We start from the raw sequence: 21,604 nt of genomic DNA on the forward strand, positions 1-21,604 counted from the left end.
GACATGAGACAAAGCTGTACCTTCTGTATAAGCTTCATCCATGTGGGTGGCCACATTTAGCAGTGGGCTTGGGATTCCCAGTCTTGTTTTAATGGTTAATCCCTGAGCTTTGGCTCATGGGAGTGGGAATCTGTCTTCACTGGCATCCTGCCACTGGTGCTGGCCTGTCTTGCTGGCAGGTGTGGTATGAAGTGTTTGTGGGCTGGGCACGTGGGAAGGAAATTGCCTAGAAGCCAAAAGTGTAGTTGTGTAAAGTGACACCGGGAAATGGACTCTCCATGGCTCCAGATTTACTGCTTGGTGAGGGTTGAATAGTGTGAACTGTGGGCCTTGTTCCCTTCCTGACCCTGACTCGTTTCTCTAGTCCAAGGGAACACAGTTGAAGAAGTCATTGAGAGGCTGCTGTCTATCAAAAAGCATCCAAGCAAGCAGAAGCGAGCTGAAAGCCGCCTGTCTGGGAGTGCAGCTGGAGCTGCCCAGGCTGAGCCAGAGCCATGTGCACGTGCAGCTCGCTGTCCAGTGGGGTCCTCAAACCCCACCAGGCCACCAGCAACATCCTCAGGGCCACTGGACAACGACAAGAAGATCTCATGCTGCCAGTTCACAGCCTGCTGTGCTCTGCCAGAGAAATCCAACCCTCCCTCCAACACTGCTCCCAACCCGGCACCTCCAGCCCCACCACCTCTACCCCCTGGCACAGCAGCCATGACCCCCACATCCCCCATGACAAATACACCTCCAGCCCCTCCACTCCCTGGCATCCCTCCCCCTCCACCCCCACTGCCTGGCATGGGGAGTATTCCCCCTCCTCCTTCATCATTGCCTGGCATGGGGGCTATTCCTCCTCCTCCTCCTCCTCCTCCACCATTGCCTGGCATGGGGGGCATTCCTCCACCTCCTCCACCATTGCCTGGCATGGGTGGTGTCCCTCCTCCTCCACCCCCACTGCCTGGTATGGTTGGTATTCCACCTGCTCCACCTCCATTACCTGCCATGGGTGGCATCCCTCCCCCTCCACCTCCATTACCTGGCATGGGTGGTATCCCACCTCCTCCACCTCCATTGCCTGGCATGGGTGGTATCCCACCTCCTCCACCTCCATTGCCTGGCATGGGTGGTATCCCTCCCCCTCCACCCCTCCTTCCTGGCATGACAGGAGATCACATAGAAGCCGTGGTGGCCTCCCAGTTCAGCTGCCCCCTGGGCTTGGGCAGGCCTCCCCACAAGACAGTGAAGACACCAACGCTGAGAATGAAGAAGCTGAACTGGCAGAAGCTGCCCTCCAATGTGGTGAGAGGTGGGTGCTTCTGGCATAAAGTTACTGCTGCTTTAGGGGTGCTTTACACTGCTGCTTTTGCTTCCCAGGGGAAGAAATACTATCTTAAAGTTTGTCAGATGTGGTTAACTCTGTTTAGATACAGAACTTCCCTGATTTCCTCTACTTTTGACCTACAGAGCTGATATAAAAGTAACATGAAACTACTACTGTAATATTAACTCTTCCAACTGAATTAGTACTTTGGAATAGCTTGTTTATGACTACAATACTTTGAATTTACAAGAAGAGAAAGGAATGGGAATATTTTCCTAATCACTATGACGTGCCTTAGATCAGGCTCTGATCTGAGTTCCCCAGACTTTTATTACCCAGCTCACCTGTGCTTGTATCTGGGTATATTAAAGTCATGACTAAGGGTGCATGTGAGGATCACATCACATATCTCTTGATTTTCGGGTTACATTTCCCTCTACTAGTGGATTCTAAGTGGAGCATGAAATGTGAGAAGAAGCTTGGACAAGCTGTGTCAGCTTTGTCCTAGAGAAGCAAGGCATCCACTGCATGATAGTAGGCAGAGGTGAAATCTAAATAAGGCATGTCTTCAATCACAAGAGCAATAAAATCCTGGGATTATTGCAGTAGAGGCTTCTACAGGCATGTTAGGATGATGATTTTTTTAAAAGATATAAGAAATTGCAGTAGAAATTAATTCAAGCAGTCTTGTAGCCAGCAGTATACAAGGAGACTTGACTACAAAATGAAAAATGGGGAAGGACACAGTCAGAAAATATCCAAGTTGTGTCCAGTCCCTCTGTTAGGATGCAAGGAAGCAAAAATAATTTTAACCAGGGAACTAGAAACCAAATTCTGAGGTCCTTGTCATGCTGATCCAGCTTGCCTAGCATGGAGGAGAACAGAGTTTTATATATCGATACATATGTAATATATGGATAAATATGTTATATTAAGATATATGTCGTATTATAATATATGGATAAATAAATATGTCATGTTAAGAGACTAATATGTCTCTTTTTATTTCATTCATGTCCTGAAGAGTGTCCCTTGCTAGCAGCTCGCCTTGTCCCAGGTACCAGGAGCTTTCAGCTGTCCCTGCAGCCAGTCTGAACACTTTTTCTTTCTTTCAGAGAGCCACTCAATGTGGGCTTCTGTGAGCAGCAGCAGTGAGGAGACGATAGAGCCCAACTACAGCAGCATTGAGCAGCTGTTCTGCTTCCCACAGCCAACCCCCAAGGAGAAGACAGCAGCACCAGTGAAGGCAGAGCCGAAGGAGGTGAGGAGACCCCCTCGTTTTTTTGAGTAAAGATCCCTGCAGACAGCTCATCTAATATGAGATATCTTCTCTTTCTTTAATGAAGATCACATTTTTGGACTCCAAGAAAAGTCTCAATTTGAACATATTTTTGAAGCAATTTAAATGGTAAGATATGGCCAGTTTTCATGACAGTTGACAAAACTTTGAGCAGGTTTTGCAGTATCTGGAAGGTCCTCATGAAATCTCTTCTAGCCAATATGCTTTGGTGGTCCATGCTACTAAATCATCTGAACCTTCCCCATCTTGTCCTACACTGTCTTTAAAATACTGAGTGTAGGGGTTTAATTATGTTTTTACATACAACTTCCCCATGTGTTGGCAAAGGAATTACATCTCCATTTTACAGATAAAGTTGTGGCACAGACTCTTAGGGCAGCATAGACTGTGAGACACACCTGGAGGTCAAATCCCTTCTCAAATCGGGGCCAATGGGAAAATGAAGAGTTCCATTTTCTTTTAAGATAAAAAAAAAAATGCTCAGAGACAGGATCTCAGTTGCAGGATTAATCTCTGGCCTTGAGACTTTTGATCAGGGCCAGAAACAAGATTTGGGTCGTAGCAGGGATCTGGGTCCTGATTCTAAGTTAATTCTGGGGAGATACCTTTCCTTGTGGATTATGGTGATTCTTTACTAGGGAAAGCACAGAGTGCTGGCACAGATAAATCTCTTGGTAGTGTGTGATAGTTGGAAAGTGGTGTTTGGTTCATGGCTGGCTCTGCTCCTCCTCCCTGCAGCTCCAATGAAGAAGTGACTGCCATGATCCAGAATGGGGACCGGACCAAGTTTGATGTTGAGGTTCTGAAGCAGTTGCTGAAGCTGCTGCCTGAAAAGCATGAGGTCAGGAGGAAAACACTACCCTTGGTTCACAGAGCTGAGCACTAGAGCAGCCCTGCAGTCTTGATTCTTTATTTCTATTATTAGATAGAAAACCTGAAGGCCTTCAAAGAAGAGAAATTAAAGCTAGCAAATGCAGATCAGTTCTATCTTCTCCTCCTTCAGATTCCCAGGTAAGACTGTTAGTCATAAACTTCAGCCCAATCTGTTTCTTGATTTGCCTCTGGAAAGTTTATATTTCTTTATAGGAGCCTCACAGACCAATACTGATGGATATAACTAGTGGATTTCCCCTTCCACCTTGGAGCTATCCCTTTCCCTATTACCTTTAGATGTAGGGCTCTTCCTGATCCAGCATGTCCTCTCCCTCTGAACCAGCTGACTCAGGGTCAGATCTGCCCAAGGAGACTCCATAACTTAGTGAAAGGCAGTGCCAAATGCAGTGCCAAGAAGGGGAAACTCTTCCCTTTGCTGATCACAATGCACCAGCAGAGCCCACATCCCTGCTGGTCCTCACCTCCCTCCCCAGGCCACCCCAGTGGTTTGGTGTGGATGTGGTTGGCATGTTGTGGGGTGGCATGGGCTTGCTGGTGATGTGGGAAAGGGGCTGCTGTGCTGGCTGAGATCCCAGTGCCCTGATGCTGAGAATCCATCTCCCCCCTCAGCTACCAGCTGCGCATTGAGTGTATGCTGATCTGTGAGGAGACCACCATCGTGCTCGACATGATTCAGCCCAAAGCTGAAGCCATCCGGAGAGCCTGTGAAGGTATAGATGACCTGAGCTTATTTCTGGGTCTGATTTATTTAAGACAGGAAATTTTAACCCCCACAAAACTCCCCTGGAGCTCTGCAGCATTACTACCCAAACCCCAAAGAACTCCTGTGTGGTCCATTCACTGGTTTGCTGCAAGTGGGGTGCAACTTCAGGTATCTCCACTGATGGTCAAAGCCCATAACAGGACCAAAGATTATTTTCTGTCATGCTCATCCCTTTTTTTCTGCAGCAGATGTATTCCCCTGAAACACTTTGGATGGTGAAGTGCTGGAAGTTCATCAGCCCTTTCAAAGGAGCTGAATTTAGACAGCAGAGCTGGCCCTACTGCAGCTAATTCATCCATCCAGCATTATTTCCCAAATTAAGAACTTCATGCAGTAATTTTCTCTACTGCCAGAAAACTTCCCCTCAAAGCAGCTCTGCTTTAGTATTTCCCTGCCTAGAAATGGAACCAGAAGAAAAAGCTTGTTATTTGGGGTTATAAATTGCTGATGCTCCAATATGCTGAGTACACAGAAAGTTTGTGCAATAGATTTTGGCTTCCTGTGCCAGAAGCCTTTGGTCCCACTCCTCTGAGAGCAGTATGCTCTTCTTGGCACTGTCAGGTGTCACCTGTCCTACAGAGCCAGTTCCCCCAGCTCCTGCTGGGGGTTTTTCCAGCTGGCATTACAGCTGTTTGCTGGGATAAACTGAAGCTTCCCCCAAAGTGACTTCCCAGCAGCCCAGTTGTTCTTTTGGAGCTGTTCTTGCCTCAAAGCTGAGTGCTTCAGAAAGCACAGCACTGCAGCACCCTGTCATAAGATCAAGGACAGGGACTGCACTCTTCATGCCTGGCCAGAAATCACCTCTACCATGAGAGACCAGGAACAGGGTGAGATGTCTGGTTTGAGCAGCTGGCAGGTGATCATAGTGCAGTCAGAACTGGCTTCCCAGCACAGCTAAAAGTTGGAAGGATTAAATTTGCAGCCCAGTTACCCTTGCCCACACTGGGAAACTTGCAAGGAAGGCAGGACCTTGATTGCTGTTGGTGAGGAGGGTCCAACTGCAGGTTATTTGCCATTAGGAAAAGAGAGACCAGATGTAAAGAAAGAAACATAGATCAACAAAGATTTTGACAACGCATGGAACTGAATCTGCATGGAATCAGTTTCTCTGCTGGTTGGGCATTGGGCTGCAAAGCCAAAATACCAAATTTGATTAGTGTAATTCAGAATCCCAATTTCAACGCAGTTTAGAAAATGTTCTGGTGTAACAGAGGCTTTTGCTTAAAAATCCCTTATGTTTTTCAGGTCTTCTGACCAGTCATCGCCTGCCAGTCTTTTGTCAACTGATTCTCAAAGTTGGAAACTTCCTGAACTACGTAAGGACTCTTTTTGTCTTCTCCCTCCCCCATCACAGTCAGTGAATGATCTCCTTTAGGGTTGTAATTTGGATGGACACAGGAGTTACATCTGCTTTTTTTCTCTCTTGTAGGGAAGTCACACAGGCGATGCCGATGGGTTTAAAATCAGCACTTTACTCAAACTAACAGAAACCAAAGCCAACCAAACCCGCATTACACTGCTCCACCATATTCTGGAGGTACCTCTGCCAAGTCCTGCACAGTAGGGAAGGAGGGAGGGTTTTATCACAGATGAAACATTTCTTCTACTCTACTGTTGGCTAATGCCACATGCTCATACTCACGTCCTCCCTGGCAAGCCCCAGAGTGTCACAAGTCAGGAGAATTTGAATCACTTCGGTGACTCTGGTGGAGGCTGCTTGTGGGCACCACTCCTTATTTTAAGACTCGATCTGCTTCCCTCCAGCATCTTTTCCCACAGTATCTGCAACTTCCTTTCATATTTGTGCAATCTGCACATCAGCAGCTGCAAACCACAGAGCACAAAGCTGTCCTGGCTCATCTGTACCCATTCAGCCTTTCTGCCTTTCCATGGACTTTCCCTTTTCCTCCAGACTGTGCTCAGGCTTCTCATTCTTCACTCCAAGCCCCCATGGCTCTTCTATTCCCTACAATGCTGTTTTTATCTTTTTTCTCCATGCTCTGCTCTGCAACCTTCATTCATCAATGTCCTTTGGTTTCAGTTACACATGTTCAAGCCCTGCTTTGGCTGGCAGTGGCTTCAGCAAGGACATCTGTGAAAGTAAAGAACGCAAGACAGACCTTTTAGTACCCTTCTGGGACTGTGGGAAGTGCCAGATTGCATCAAAGCACAGTCCTGCCTCCCTCCATGCTCAAGAAGAGCTCTGCTTTGCTTTGAACTACGAGTATTTCTGAGGGTTCAGTATTCCTTTGTGTTTTTATAGCCAGGGGAAACGCCTTTCCTCTCTGAATGTGCAAACTACAGACAGGGGGGCAGTAGCAGAACACAGCACAGTCATCCTTCCTGGGCACTTCTGTCCATGTGTCTTCCCCCCAGCTTCCCCTTGGCTTCTGCCACACACCAAATAACACTTCTTTCTCTCTTCCTCTTCAGGAAGTAGAAAACAGCCACAAGGACCTACTGGAACTGCCAAAGGATCTTGAATATGTTTCAAAAGCAGCAGGGTAAAATTGTGTGTGACTTCCTTTGAATTAAAAACAAAAATAAACCCCATGCACATCAACAATGTACCAGAAATTAGGACACACACAGCTGGTATAGAGATTAACAGGATGGCATCTTACACAGTTTTAACTGAAAGATTTGGTTGATGAATGTTGAAAGCCCTTTAATATATAATAATTCTACTACAGCTGGCAACAGTTAGGACTGAAATTTGCAGAGCAGTCAGTTAAAACTGCCTCCCAGACCCTTCTGAAATGTGCACTGCCTTTGTGGTGGCAGGAGCTGGTGAAGGTCAGCCACCCAAACATTTCTGAAGTCCCTCCAGGCAGGGGAAGTGAGCTCATGCTGAGCATGGTGGGTGGAGAACAGCCTTTTGAATGGGTGGGCTTTTTTGTCCCTCATCTACCCAATACACAGAATTGTAGCTAGTCCTGGCAGCCTTTCCATGAGTACTGTGGGGGCAAGCTGTTTTCCCTGAGCTTGGACTGTACAGAGAGTTCAGAGCACAGGGTTCAGTTCAGTGAAGTGTGGGAAGCAGAGGGGTGACCAAACCACCAGTTCAGACTTGTCCACTCCCTGGTCAGCTCAAGATGCTGGAGTGTCAGCTAATGGCAGGATTCTGTGTGATTTCAGAATTAATCTTGATATTATACGCACGGAGTCTGGTACCAATTTAAAGAAGTTGCTGGAGCTTCAGCGGAAAGTCTTGTCATCAAATGAGGATGTGAAACAACAGTATGAGAAACCCATCCAGGTCAGTAATGGAGCTGCCTTAGATCTCCCCCATTACACACAGAGAGGTGATGCATGGTACATCTGCAGCTGAGGAGCCTCACGAGAGGGGAGCAAATATTGCCACAAGACATGCTCTCAGATTTGGAAATAAGATGCAATGCTGCACACCCCAAATATGCATTTTCTAGCTGCACCCCAAACCTAGATACCTTTGGTGAGGCCATTTCTTAGCCCCAGCTGCTCTGTCCATGCTCCTGTGTGACTCCTCACTTTAAGAGAAGATGCTCACCTTCTGTGTGGATCACCAGAGTGAAGCCCTTTGCTTGGGATTAAGCTTTGTATGGAGCTTTCCATGTCTTGCTCAAGCCAGACTGCCCTGTAAATTGGCACAGCACAGTTGCCAAGAGTAAAGATCATCTGCAAATATTAATTTCTTCCCACCAGCTTTCTAAAAGCTGCAGTTAAAAGCCAGGACCCAGAGTCCTGCTTTTAATTCTAATCCTTTCTCTGTGGGTGCACTTCACTCGTTGTCCTCTGGATGGTGTTTTACCGTGTGCATTTAATGTGTTTCAGGACAGCATTGATGCCTCCAGGAAGCTGGAAGAAGAATTTGAAACCATTGAAAAGAAGAGAGAAGAACTTGCAAATTATCTCTGTGAAGATCCAAGCAAGTTGTCCCTAGAGGACATATTTAGCATCATGAAGACCTTCAGAGATCTCTTCATCCGAGCCCTGAAGGTTGGCATCTGCTCACAGGGTGCTGAGCTAGTGCTGGAAGCTGCCTCCACTCCAATGGGCAGGGGTGGGATGGGCACCCCAATCCAGGGGGAATCTGGTTACAGCCTCCTCCTTTTGGCATTTGGCATGAGGTCTCCCAGTGAAGTGGTGTCTGATCCCTCCTCCATTGCATCCTCATGGATGGAGGTTCTGGTGCTGCTGGGCCTGGCCCAAACACCAGGGATTTGTGATTTTTTTGCAACTTTAGCTGCAGAGTCAATCACGAGGATGCTTTTGGGCCAAGTGTGCAAGTTGTAGAGAAAGGGGCTTACAAAACTTAACCCTTTGCTCCAGCCTGAGCAAACAGGCTCAGAAGGGGGATATGTAGTAAAAAAGCCACCTGTTTGGAAAAAACTGTGGCTTCAGTATCGCCCTCTTTCACCTCAGCTGGAGGTCAGGCAGGTGAGCACACTGCAGGCAGCTGTGTGAGGCATAGCACCACTGCCACCTCCAACTGGGATGTGGCAGAGTCCTGGCCAAGTCAGCAGTCCCCTTTCACCATTTTGGTAAGACAGCCCTTACTCCCAATGCCCATTTTATTTATTGCACAGGACAAAGCCAGAATTTCTCTTCCTTCATCTTTGGATCTCCTTTCTCTTCGTCACCTTCTTTAGCAGACATTTACCCAACCTTCTCATGCCACTGTTACCTCCCTGCAGGAAAACAAGGACAGAAAGGAGCAAGCTGCCAAAGCAGAGAAGAGGAAAAAACAGCTAGAAGAGGAAGAGGGGAAGAGACAGAAGGGAGAAAATGGAAAAGTCAGTGAGTATCTGAAATGGCTTCAAAAAGTAGAGATGGAGCCATAGGAGCTCTTTGGTGTCCCTGCTTTAATGGACCAGCAGTGGTAATTTATTTTGTAGGTTTCTAGGTGCTGGCTGACTAAAGGCTTTTAGATGTCTTACAGTCCTAGCTAAGAATTGACTTTCCACAGTTGCAGCTGGGCAGAGAAGTTAATTTTAGGTTTGCTGACTGAACAGCAAAGAAGAAAGAAAATCACCACAAATTAAATATTTCAGTTAACTTTTCCAGTTTCTAAACATAACTTTTGAATCCCAAATCTAAAAAGAAACATTTGACTTAGCCACCATCCAAGGTCCTCTTATACACTTGAATAGTCCCTCTTTACCACATTTGTCCCAAAAATCTTGCATGTTGCTTAAATATGCCTTTTGCTGGATGAAAATGAAAGACTAAAAAATGCAATTGAAAGAAGCAGAGAGGAAAGAAAAATCAAAATTATTTTTCCTCAGGAAAAAAAAAAAAAGGGTTCCCACCAATGGATAACAAACAGGGAATATTTCATGGTTATGGGACAGACAGGGACATGCCCAGGCAGAGCTGGTGCCACTGGTGCCAGGCTGTAGCACCAAGACTTGGGATCAAATCCCTTGTGTTCAGCCACGATGGGCTGCTGTGGGATCATGGAGCACTGCTGTGGGATCATGGAGCACTGCTGTGGGATCACAGAGCTGCTCCCAGGTCTGCTGTAGGTGCCTTGCTCCTGCCCAGTGGCTGCTTGTGCTGGGGCAGCAGGAGCCACCTCCAGCAGTGGCATCACTGCAGTCTGCTCCTGGCCTGTCTCAGGGGCAGGTGTAACTCCCATCCCTCTCTCCCCCAGTCAAGAAGGGGTTGATGAAGCAGGAGGAGGTGTGTGTCATCGACGCCCTGCTCGCCGACATCAGGAAAGGCTTCACGCTGAGGAAGACGAAGAACAGACACGAGTCAGAGGCAGTTCCTAAAGCCTTGTCTGCAGAGAGCCTGGAGGAAAGCCAGTCTGGTAAGGACACAGACCTGACTGTACCTGCAGCTCTTCATTCCCATCTGAGCCCTAGCCAAGCATGCACCCATGAGATGCCTTCGTGTTTGCATTTGGGGCATTTTATTTAAGAAGGCTTTGCAGCCAGTGCCAAGGAGACAGGAGCAGGGAGCCTTGAGCTGTTGCTAGCCAGGTCTGTCCCAAAATTAGCAGGAATTTGGAGCAGCATGGCCCTGCATCTGTGTTGATAAATCCTGAGAGGTGCTTGACCCATATGTCAGCCATGGCACCATGCTGATGGGGCACTGCTGTTATGCCCACACAAGTGCCCTGCATGCTCTCAGTAGCACATGTGTTTCTGCCTTGGAGACTGCTGCATCCCATCTTAGTCTACACTTGGGAGACTGAAGAAACCCTTTAAAAAAGATAAGAAACCCTATTTGCAGAAGTACCCCAAGTCCTTTAGGTGCTTGTGAGGAGACAGCCCATGGGTTTAACTTTTCTTTGGTCTCTTGACCTCAGTGTCAGTGCAGGTAGGCAAACCCAAGGACATGGGTCTGTCCATGGCTCTCCTAAACCTGCTCTGCAAGGGCAGGTTAAGGCTGGCTTATGGGCAGCCTTGAAGTCCTCACACAGCCAAGCCAGCAGTCCAGCCTGGTCCAGGACCTCACAGGCAGGGTCTCTCTTCTGCTGTAGACTTTCAGGCTTCCTTGCAGATCCTGGAGCTTCCGTGGAAATCAGCCATTTTGTAGCAGAGACACATTAACACCTGCTGAAAACAAATCAGGGGCTTTGCTGAGCTGCAGCCCAGAGTCCAGCCAGGGTGACCACATGGGTATAAGGAGGGGAGGTACAGGGAGGATAAAATGGTGCTGCCTCTGCATTGGAGAACTGCATTGGAGCTGCTTTTGGGTCAGTAGTCCCTCCACAGGCAGCTGCTGACCTGTAACCTCTGCAGGGGAGGTGCATCCTGGCTGATTCCTGGTGAAACTGCAGCTGTGGCTGATTGTGTGTTTTCTGGTTAAAGGACAGAGCATGAAGGATCCACAAGCAGCAGGGAAGCAGATTGATGACAAGACCAAGCAGAACAAGGATGATCATCCCTCAGAAGGCCTTCCTCCCTCAACCACTGCCCCGATGGAGACAGGTGGAGGTGTTACAAATGCTTCAGCTTCAGGCCAGGTGTTATCTACCAACAGTGCTGGAAGAAGTCTGCCACTGGAGTCCCAGACCAAAAGCTCCTCAGAGAGCATGGTGGAAGCTGATGGAGCCAGTCAGACCACACTGGGCCCCGGGATGGAGCAGGCAAACAACGTGGAAAGCCTCCAGCCCGGCACAAAGAGCGGCTCCCTTGCCTTCTCTGTGGCTGACATTGGCACAAGGATAAGCTTTGTGAGCAGCAGTTCAGCCCCTGCTCTGAGAGACCAGCTCAGCTGGACTAACGGGTCCATGTCAGGAGGCCAGGACAAGGAATGCCCAGCTGATGGCTCAGGGAGTGCTCAGCCTGCCCCCTGCAATGAGGCTCAGCAGGCAGAGTCAAAAGAAATGACGAAGGAAAATGAAGACCCTGGCACAGACTCGCTGTTGGACACATCTCAAGACAAGTCCTTCTCAGAGGAGCCAGCCACCGACTCCTCTTGCTCAGCAACGCTTCCCCCAGAGCAAACTCACAGTGACAGGGAAAAGCAGAGGCCATCAGGAAAAAGGAAGAAGAAGAAGAGGCACAGCAAAAGCTACTCAGGTAGCCTATTTTATAAATAACTCACAGGAACTGACTTAAATGTGAGAACCTTCCTGATATATTTCTGTACACCTGTTTCTTTCCACTTCAAGGCCAATGCCCCCTGCCCCTAGAGTCACACTGTTTCGTGCAGCTATTATATTTTTCAAACCTGAAAGAGCTTTAAAAAGAAAAACACAAGCATAGTTCATTTTGGTGACATGTGTAAGTAGTTTATAAAGGAGTAATGATGAATCAATAATTCAAAAGCCCATTACACATGCAGTAAAGATGGCAATAAGCACATCTGTCAAGTGTGCTAAAGACAGCTACAAGGCACGGTTATGTGCAAACAAGAGCTCCATTAGGCTCCAGAGCAGTGATTAAGAGCAGTTAATACTCAGTACTTAATCAGCAATCACTCCTCTGAACTACCTGTAAACACATAAAAGCAGCAACATCAATGCTGCCTTGGGCTTGTTTGGTTTTTCCACTCATGGCAACAGCACTCTGCCTGACAACCTGCCCCAGGTGTGCTTTAGGTGGCCCTCAAACCATCACTGCAGAGGGAGGGGGAAAGGTCCCATCTTGCTGATGCTTCCACCGAGGATCCATCCTCCAGCTGGGCTGCCCTGCTGGGCTGGGAGGGAGCTCAGCTCCTGCAGCCACACAGGCCCCCCTCTTCTTACCAAAAGTCCTCAGCCAGTCCCAAACCTGGGAAGAGTGTCCAAGTGCTTTAGATCCTACCACCCTTGGGTGGGTACCTTAATCCCAAATTGGAGATGCCTGGTAGGGAAGACAGATGGGTGTGTCAGCCTTTAGAACTTCCAATATGCTTTCCAAAGCCTGTTTCCTGCAAGATCCTGAGGTCAAACAAATGGGCAGGCAAATGGGAAAGTCTCTTTTTACCAGTGCTTGATGTTTTTCCTTTCAAGGAGGGTGCAGGATAAAGTAGAGGGTTTGAATACCCATTGCTGAGAAAGACAGCATAGGCTGAGCAGCTACCACAGAGGGATTTACTCTTTTAATGCAACATTTCCCAGGGTTATAGTAATTTACATTTCTAAACATGCCACTTTCCCCTGGTTAAAAACAAGCCACAGATGAGAAGTGATTTCCTGTAATGTTGGTTCCTGAACTTGCTTCATCTGAGGAGTAGAAGCTGCAGCAATGGGAGCATCCCGTGCTCCCAGCCCTGGCAATGCTTTCCTGACACCTGAAATTAGGACTTCTGGCTTAGGAACTGACCCCAGCCTGAAAAAGCCAAAGGGTTCCCTGGGCATCCAGGGATGGCATCAGGGGAGGTGGAACTAGATGATCTTTAGGTCCCTTCCAAGCCAAGCCAGTCAAAGATTCTATGTTCTTAGGGACCTCTCTGCTACTAGACAGTATTTTCATCATAAAAAGTTCCCTGCTGTTACTTTGGCCTTGCCATGATCAGATATATTTAGTGTCTCTCTTTTGTTCAAAAGCAGAGGTTGAGACTGATTCTGGAGATAATAAAACAAAAAAAGATTGTGTGGCACAATGAGGTATGTAAACTCACAAAGATTTTTTTTTCTTTTGTGAACTAACCACAGCACTGGGACTTCACAGACCTAATCAGTATTCAGCATATCACCTAAGCTTTTTGTCTTTGTGTCTAATCACCAACACATGTGAAATAAATTTGTTACTCTGATTTTTACTCTCCAGGGTGTTGATCTTGTGTTGAGTGGAGTCAGTGCTGATCTCCACTCGACACAGGGTCACAGCCCACATGTTTGTCCTCTGTGTCAGCAGCAGCCAAACTGCTTCTCCCTGCAGATAATTTAAAGCCATTATTCTAACCAAACAATCAGACTTCATGTGATGAACAAAGTCCTTGCTTTGATCACATTATTTTCTCAAAAACTGTAAAAATGCAATTTCAGTACCTACCTCCAGCAAAGAACATTTGGTTTGCTTGTGGGTAACTACTTTTTATAGCATTGTTTAAATATTGCTATCTGGAAAAGGGAATAAAACACTGAACCCAGGGGCAAATGCTAGCTGGGGCAAGATACCAGCTCCCACTCAAAGCTAAATTCAACTCCAGAGTTGCACACAAGTTCCCTGCATCCTTCACTGATGCTGGCAACATACAGTTGCCCCTCAAAAGGAGTTCTAGGATGAGACTTTGATTTGCAAAACTCCCCCTGTTTTTACAGCAAATGGAAAGAAAAGCAAGAAAAATAAACAACTGAAACCCCCACTGTACTGAAATTGCATAGTTACACATTGTCCTTTCCATGCTGGTGAGCATCTCTTATGAACTAAATCAATATCATCAAATCTCTTTGTCCTGTTTCCTGAAAGGAATGTATTTATTGTCCAGCATCCCCAGTTCCCTGGGGCTGGGAGCCCAGCTGGGAGCCCTGCTCCTGCGCAGAGACAGGAGGAATCTGTGTGGGATTTCCCCCCAGGACTGCTTTTGTTCCTGCACCTGGAGCATCACTGCTAGCAAGAGAAAATGGAATATACGCTGGGTAGTTACAGTCCTCACTACTCCTGCCCTTCTTTTGGCCCTTTTCTTGCAGTACCATAGGAGTACATGAAGTGGAAGTAGCTCTGTTGGTTTAGAAATCCTAAGATTTCCTGCAGGAACAGAAAACAGTAGCAATGGAGCATAGGTGAGAAGTACACCAGGACCAGTGGACATGCTGCATTGGAAGGGCAGCTGGAACCATGAGTTAAGCTTAACTCAATGGTTTTTTTTTTAAGTATAAAGGCTTTAAAAAGTCATATTTGAAAAAAATATATGAAACCCAGTTTTGCTTTGTCCTAGGAAGACATGGAAATGCAGCACAGACAAATGCATGGGCATACAGTACCTTTGTGAAGTCAGGCAGGAGTTTCCCTGCATCCTTGGAATGCAGTGCCTGGCATTGCACCAGCAGAGCCTGCCTGGGCTTTGATGCCAGGAGGGCAGCAATGAGCTGCACCTTGAAACCTGCACTTCTCTTTTTCCTCTTCTTCTGTATGTCACACAGCAAGGGCAGCAGAAACAAAAACCCTTTTGCTTGTCTTAGTCTCCTGCCAGAGAGCTTCCTCTCCCAAATGCAGCTCCTGTCTTGATGAGACAGATAAGAGAGAACTTCTTGATAAGACAGATTCAGCAAGCCTGGAGTGTTACCAATCAATATTTTTTCCTAGGATCTTCCACCTGATTTTTTAAATTTATTTCATGTTTTTTCCCAAGCATACACTGTCTGTTCAGGTCCCCACCAGTTCTCTTTTGGTACAGGATATTTCTTTCTCTGGTGGACTTGCTGATGTGGAAGTTAATGGGTCTCTTGAAGCCATGGAAATCTTCTTCTTTCTTGTGCAGATCCAGCTGCAGGGATCAAGACTCAAACCTCTTATGAGTTTTTAGAGCTTCCCTGACAGCAGCAGAGGGCAGGAACAGCCTGAGACTCTGTGATAATACTTCAGAGCAGTAAAAGAATGTAATCAGCTACTGAATTCTTGCCTCACTTTGACCATATCTTGTTATTCAGCAATTTCTGTAATAATGCCTTTAAATGTCAGCTTTTACATCTAAAGAGTGGTATTCCACATTAGCTTCATGTTCTTGAATGAAATGGTTTAGCTCTTTTTCCTCTGGAATCAAGGCACTGGTGGTCACACTGCTTGTGTGCACCCTGGTAACATCTCAACTCATTTCCAGCCAAGTCCAGACAGAGCTTAAAGAATCATTTTATTAAGGTGACAGTAAAAGAGAGGAGGGACTGTACAAACACCTGAACTCAAGAGAGCTGCTCTTTGAGTGTGCTTGCCTTAAACCCTAGAGAATTCCTACAGACAGACAGACAGACAGACATTCATGTCTGTTTTTGCAGCTCCCCTTTTCCTCCCCTCTGTATGTCACTTGTGTCACTTGGAATGGTTAGGGGAGAGAAAAGCCCTGAAAGCACAAGTCCATCAGCAACTGGGCTTCAGCAATTGGGCTTTAGTAATTTCCCTGCTCACAAATCTACTTGATTTATTCCCTAGAAAATAAAAGGAAAACCAAACCCGGAGTACAGACCAGCTCAGAGACCACAGCCTGGTGAGAAGGGAGGGAAAAGGCAGAAGGGCAGCTAGACATACACATGGCACAGTGGCATGCACAGTCCCTGCAAAGACACATCAGGGATTGAGAGTCCAGGTTTTCCTTTAATTCTTGAGGGACAGATGCTTCACCTCCCCTTCTGCAGATCCAGCATTGTCTGTGGGCAGTTTTTAAGTAGACTGTGAGAATGTCATCAATCTAATGCTCATCTTCCTGCTAGCCCTTTGCCTTCATGTCTGCCTTCAGAAATGGTATTTGATTCAGTTGTGGAGTGAGACAGGCTGCAGTGTGCTGCCCCATCCTTCTGACAGTCCTGCTAAATCCTCTAGATTTAGTTAGTTCAGCAATTTAATACCTAGAAGGATATATGTTATTGAACTGAATTTAAAAGCAAAGTTGCCCAAGCTCTGGAGCATCAAGATTTTGGAAAAATGAGGTTTTTATTAAGTACATCAAACTATCTGATTCTAGGTTGTCTGAGGAACAGATGAAACTGATTTCCCTAGGAGCACCTCAACCATTAGATACACATGCATGCAAAACCACCACTTTTGTTCATAGTTGCAAATAATTTGCATTTCCCCTTCTTCCTGCAGGTGTCATGGCAAGGCAGAAGGTATGAGAGAACCTCTCATGTGTCCCTGCAGTGCTGCCAGCTTCTGAGACTCCAGGTTCTGCATCAATGAAATGCCACCATGACAACTTCTGCCCCGTGAAGACCCACAGCCTCTCCTCATGCAGCCTTTCACTCCCCTCCCCAGGACCTAAAGAGCCTCCCCAGAGACTTTGGACCCTCTAGCCTGTGCCTTGCCCTGGGCACCTGTGGGGGCAGGGGATGGTTCTGTGCATAGTGGTGGTGGTGAAAGGGTCAGACCTGTCATCCACTGTCCTGGAAGCCAAGTCTTTCCACCTGCTCTTAGGCCAGACTCCTCTTGAAATGACAGCTGGGTGTGGCCCAAGAACAGACTGCAGTGTTTAGCCCTTGAAGAAGTGTTAAAAACAGCAGTGCCTCAACTAAATTAAGGGTATAAATTAAGCAGTGGCTGTACCATCACAAGTGGAGGTGTGTTAAGTCCCTCTTCTCATTGCCTACTGATGACTTAGATTGGACCAGGTCCAAGACCCAGATTAGACAAATGTATTTTTACTCTCAATCGCTTAAAGCAAGGGAAATTGGTTACAGGGGAAAAAAGCAAGTAAAAGAAAAAGTATGTATTTTACTAAGCATATGGCCATATAAACAGTGTCTGGTTCCTACATGATGCTTATGTGCAATTAAGTTGAAGTGCATCAGTAGTCTTAAGTAGTCTTGTCACACATGCTGATGCATCCATCAACCTTTGGAGAACCAGGGCCCTGGTTTCTCTTGCTAAAGCAAAAGGAAGAGGTTTTCCAGAGTGCTCTACTGGACATATTTTCAGTTTATCCTGTAGTAAATCTCTGGGTTTTACTTCCATTGTCAGCTGCTTGTACTCGAGAGTCTGTGTCCAAGCTGCAGAACGTGTGGAATCATGTTACTTGGGCTTTAAAACTGGGACTGTGCAGTACTGTGTTTTCAAAATTCAGAGCTTTATTTCTCAAGTTTTGTAATAACACTGTATAATAATTTTGTACATAGCTGTCATTTAAAATGATCTATGTTTGTTGAATCTATGGTGTGATATGTGCTGAAACATAAATCCAGTGGAAGAGCTGGGTACCTTTCAGAACTGTTCATTTATATGGTAACTCACTGTAGCTAAACTAATGTACAGGCTAAAGCTTATTTTGCTCTGCTTAATAGGACTTGTAATGTCCTTGAAATACTGAAAACTTCGAAGTGAAACCAAGAATTAAATTACTGGTTTGCTTTAACCAAGGCATCACTATGAGCATACTGGGAACTGGTCAGCAGAAGCAGAGATGAGTTGAGAACAGACACGAGGGCAGGATCAGTGCAGGAGACACTGCAGAGTAACACAGCCTTGTTGCAACACAAAACTCATTCCTGCTGGCAGAAGCAGGGGTACCCCCAGCACTCCCTGGAGAACCATGTCACCCAGGTTTGATTTGCAGGACTGTCTCTGTCACATCTGCAGCTATCTCCCCTTTTTTCCCCTCTTTTCCAGTCTCAGAGCACATCACCCAAGCACCATATTTTTACTCCTCAATCTAGCTCTGCTGCTCTCAGATTAGTCTCCAAGCTGCAAGAACCTGAGTATTAAACACATTATTTCCAACTCTGTGCAGCCCAGGCTAGCAGTGCACAGCCAGGCTCCTCCTCACCACCCCACTGTTTGATCAATAGGAACATCATCATTTGGAGATGCAGGAGCGGGGAACAAACAGGTTCTCTGGGTGTTACCTAGGGAACCTTTCCTGCTGATGCCCCACTGGCTGCTCACTTCAGATGCTACAGCATGTGTCCATTTCTCCATCTGGGTCTTTCAGCTTCCCTCATTTCCACCCAGAGGGAGCAGCTCATTTCCACAGCCAGAGTTTTATTACTCTGTGTGCTTACCTTGGCCTTAAAAGAGAGAGCTTTTGGTATTATCTTTCCCCTGCTTTCAAGAGTTTGCAAAGAAATGGGTTATTTTGAGCCACCAGAGGCTCTTTGTTCAATAGTCATCTGTTAATTGTCTATTCAATCACATCCCAATCAGCAGCCTCAAGCACAACATTTATAATTTATTGCTCCAGAGCAGCTCTGCTTCCATCTGAAATAATCAGTGATTATTTCAGAAGAACAGAAGAAAAGAATCAGAGCAAAGACTGAAATTCAACTGGGATGTGCAGTTTAGTTCCATTTATGAGCTTGAAATAAAGCTCATGACCCTGAAGATTTTTCAGTGGTTGCAAGACCAAATTAATTGTTGGAGAAAATAATATAATGGCCAATTCAACAGAGCTGTGGTCTTTTAAGTCAGCCATGAGTACAGACCTCAAAATAGAATTCTTGTGGTGTATTACAGCAGCTGCACATAGAGTCTGGTATGTAAACCAGGCTGTGACCACCACAAGCTTCTTGCTGCCAAATAAATGCATATCGTGTTATTAAGCATTGGCTATATGATAAAATGAAAGTATGAGAGAAATCAGCAGAAGTATTTTCCAAATATTTCACATCAAAAATCAGATGTGTTTAATGAGATGGATTTTCAGGGTTAGTTTTTGGGGAGTTTTGGTTGGGTGTTTTTTTTCAATACTGAAAATATTTCAAAGTTTAAAATAAAAATAAATAGCTGGTGAGTTTCCTTTCTCTGGTAAGGATGGAGAAGATCTGTAATTCATGAGAATTCATCCATCAAAGTCCTATATTTTCCTCATAGGATATAAAGCACCTAAGCATAATTGTTATATATGCAAATAACTGTCATATATGCTTAGTAATAATTACCAATTGTTTTGCTCTTCTTTCAGTTCCCTCAGTACCATTGGGTGGATCCCATCCAGCCCCATGGATTTGTGAGTGCCTAAATGGCACAGCAGTTCACTGACCATTTCCTCCTGGACTGTGGGGGACCTGTTCTGCTCTCTGTCACTGTCTGCCAGCTCAGGGGGCTGGTTGCCCTGAGGATAACCAGTCTTACTGTTAAAGTCTGAGGCAAAGAAGGCAGCCTTTTCCTCATCTCTGGTGATAATGTTCCCCTCCACATCCCATAAAGGATAGAGATTTTCCTTGCCCCTCTTTTGCTGGCAGTATATTTATAAAAACACTTTTTATCATCTTTAACAGCAGTGGCCAGATTGAATTCTAGCTGAACTTTTGCCTTCCTCATTTTCTCTCTACATGACATCTTCCCATCCCTATATATGTCCAAAAACCTACTTGATGTAACACTTAGTGCCGTGGTTTAGTTGGCACAGTGGCGTTTGGTCAAAGGTTGGACCTGATCATCTTGGAGGTCCCTCTCCAGTGATAATGATTCTATAAAAAGAAGGAGAGATATAAATGGAGCTGTATCTAGTTCATGAGCACCACCACAGCTTTGCTCTCTACTTGGAGCATGGCTGAAATCTCAAAGCTCTGCCAGGATCTCTTGGGCTGAGCGTATCATTTGGTCCTCTCCTACATTCCATACAGCCAAGGGGGCTGAGAAATATCTTCTGTTCCACTTAGAAAGAGGCAGGATAAGTTGAAATAAAAGAAAAATGCATAAGCCTGTTTTAAGAAAATTAACCAGTTTCTATTCCATCTAAATGTAAAGACTGGATCTAGGGCTTCATATTTCTGGTACACACTGATCAACCAAATACAACATGCAAGCCTACCAATGCTGAACATCAGCCCTGTAGGAACCCTGGCTCATTCTGTCAGGACATATGGGTGAACATGCTAGTCATGAGGTTATGTCCCCATAATGTGTCTGAAAGCAAATACAGTCATGAACCAACTCCATCAGAAACCACATTTTGTTTGGTCACCTCACAATCAAAACTGAGCAGGACATGATAAACAGCTTTCCCATTACTAGAAGTGTGACTACAGAGGGTTAAAAGTGGGGTAGTGATAGTGACAGGACCTCTCTAGATGTTTGCAGTTACTGCTCGGTGTCAATCTTGCAAAATAACTACATGATTTGCAGGATTTGCAGCAGAAATGAGGTCCACAGGAAAGAAAAATGTTTCCAATTCCTTAGTACAGAGCAGGTACTAGACCTTAAATACCAGGGGAGAATTTGATCACTTCAAGTTAATCAACATATTCAGTCAGCTCTGTGAGTAACTCACCCCTTCATCCATGCTGTCCTAGCACTTAATTCACATTAGGAATTCTCTAATGCTCTCTTTGCTGCAACATAAACAACTCCTGCAAGAGCTGTGTGTGACAATTCACACGGAGACAGGTGTCTGTAGGAATTAGCAGGAGCCCTGTGCTTCTCTAATGGAGATTTTAGGCAGGCTCAGCTTGCATTACTCAAAGTCAGAAGCCAAGAATCACCCTGTGGCAGTCAGCTCCTATCAAGTCAGTTTAGATACACTCCCAAGCCTGTCAAAGTAGGTTTTTTCTAAGATCAGCATTCTTTGCTGATGACACCTACATAATTATGGTTATGGTTGGTTTGCCCTGCTCAGGGAATGCAGAACCTGATGTGTTTGTCTGGTACTTATGTGGCTTCATACAGCATAATCTGCTGTAAGTTTAGTCATGAATTAGTGACAGTTAATGACCAAATCCATCAGTCAGAATAGATGAAGAAAGAGGAGAAGCAGAATCAGCACAGGCAAAAAGGGAAACAGGTCTGTGAAATCTGGTCCTGTAATCCTTTGAAACCCACAACCTGATTTTGTAATCTAAATGAAACCTCAGTAGCACACAATTCCCAGGACTCATCCTTTGAGACCACATGTTTTTTTATACACTTTGCCATGTTTTGTACCTCTGTTTGTTCAGAATTTCACAGCTCAGTTAAACAAAACCAGAGCAGTGATGATGATCCTATGAAAGGGAGCTTGGACAAAACCATTTCCAGGGTGTTTTCCAACCAGTGTTTTCATGATTCTCTCTTCAGCAAGAAGCAGATACAAGAGAAGTAGAAAAGGTAGGAGTAATAAGAGTCCAGAAACCCTTTCAGGTCTGTGTGTTAATCTTTGATGAACCAGTGTTATACACAGAAGAATATGCCCCAGGGGTAGAGACTGTATTCACCATACCAACAGTCTACAAACCCACCCTGAATCACAGAAAAATGGTTTGTTTTTCTAAAACACCTCCTGAACTGGAGAGAGAGCACAGGAGAACAGCACAAGAAGGAAGTTTTCTCCTTCTAAGTATTTTCAACTTTACTTT

At 45.7% G+C, this 21,604-nt stretch overlaps 1 protein-coding gene across 1 annotated transcript; it reads left to right on the forward strand.

Moving 5' to 3' along the window:
- Window positions 1–354: 354 nt before the first annotated feature.
- Window positions 355–17,688, forward strand: LOC103826865 (inverted formin-2). Its single transcript, XM_050975011.1, has 16 exons — window positions 355–1,297; window positions 2,428–2,573; window positions 2,659–2,720; window positions 3,351–3,453; window positions 3,538–3,623; window positions 4,116–4,216; window positions 5,515–5,585; window positions 5,699–5,806; window positions 6,703–6,773; window positions 7,408–7,528; window positions 8,083–8,247; window positions 8,946–9,048; window positions 9,905–10,063; window positions 11,070–11,783; window positions 13,235–13,294; window positions 16,431–17,688. Exons 1-15 carry the CDS (start codon window positions 706–708, stop codon window positions 13,291–13,293), a joined length of 2,661 nt encoding a protein of 886 aa, XP_050830968.1. The 5' UTR covers window positions 355–705; the 3' UTR covers window position 13,294; window positions 16,431–17,688.
- The last annotated feature ends 3,916 nt before the right edge of the window (window positions 17,689–21,604 follow it).

Source organism: Serinus canaria, chromosome 5 (assembly GCF_022539315.1).
Source record: "Serinus canaria isolate serCan28SL12 chromosome 5, serCan2020, whole genome shotgun sequence".
Lineage (NCBI taxonomy): Eukaryota > Metazoa > Chordata > Aves > Passeriformes > Fringillidae > Serinus > Serinus canaria.

What these genes read in the sequence shown, in the direction of transcription:
- LOC103826865 (XM_050975011.1), top strand. Translation starts at nt 706, where the DNA reads ATGACCCCCACATCCCCCATGACAAATACACCTCCAGCCCCTCCACTC. An exon ending in GCCCTCCAATGTGGTGAGAG is followed by an intron (nt 1,298 to 2,427) that starts GTGGGTGCTTCT and finishes TCTTTCTTTCAG; the next exon opens with AGAGCCACTCAATGTGGGCT. An exon ending in TGCTGCCTGAAAAGCATGAG is followed by an intron (nt 3,454 to 3,537) that starts GTCAGGAGGAAA and finishes TTCTATTATTAG; the next exon opens with ATAGAAAACCTGAAGGCCTT.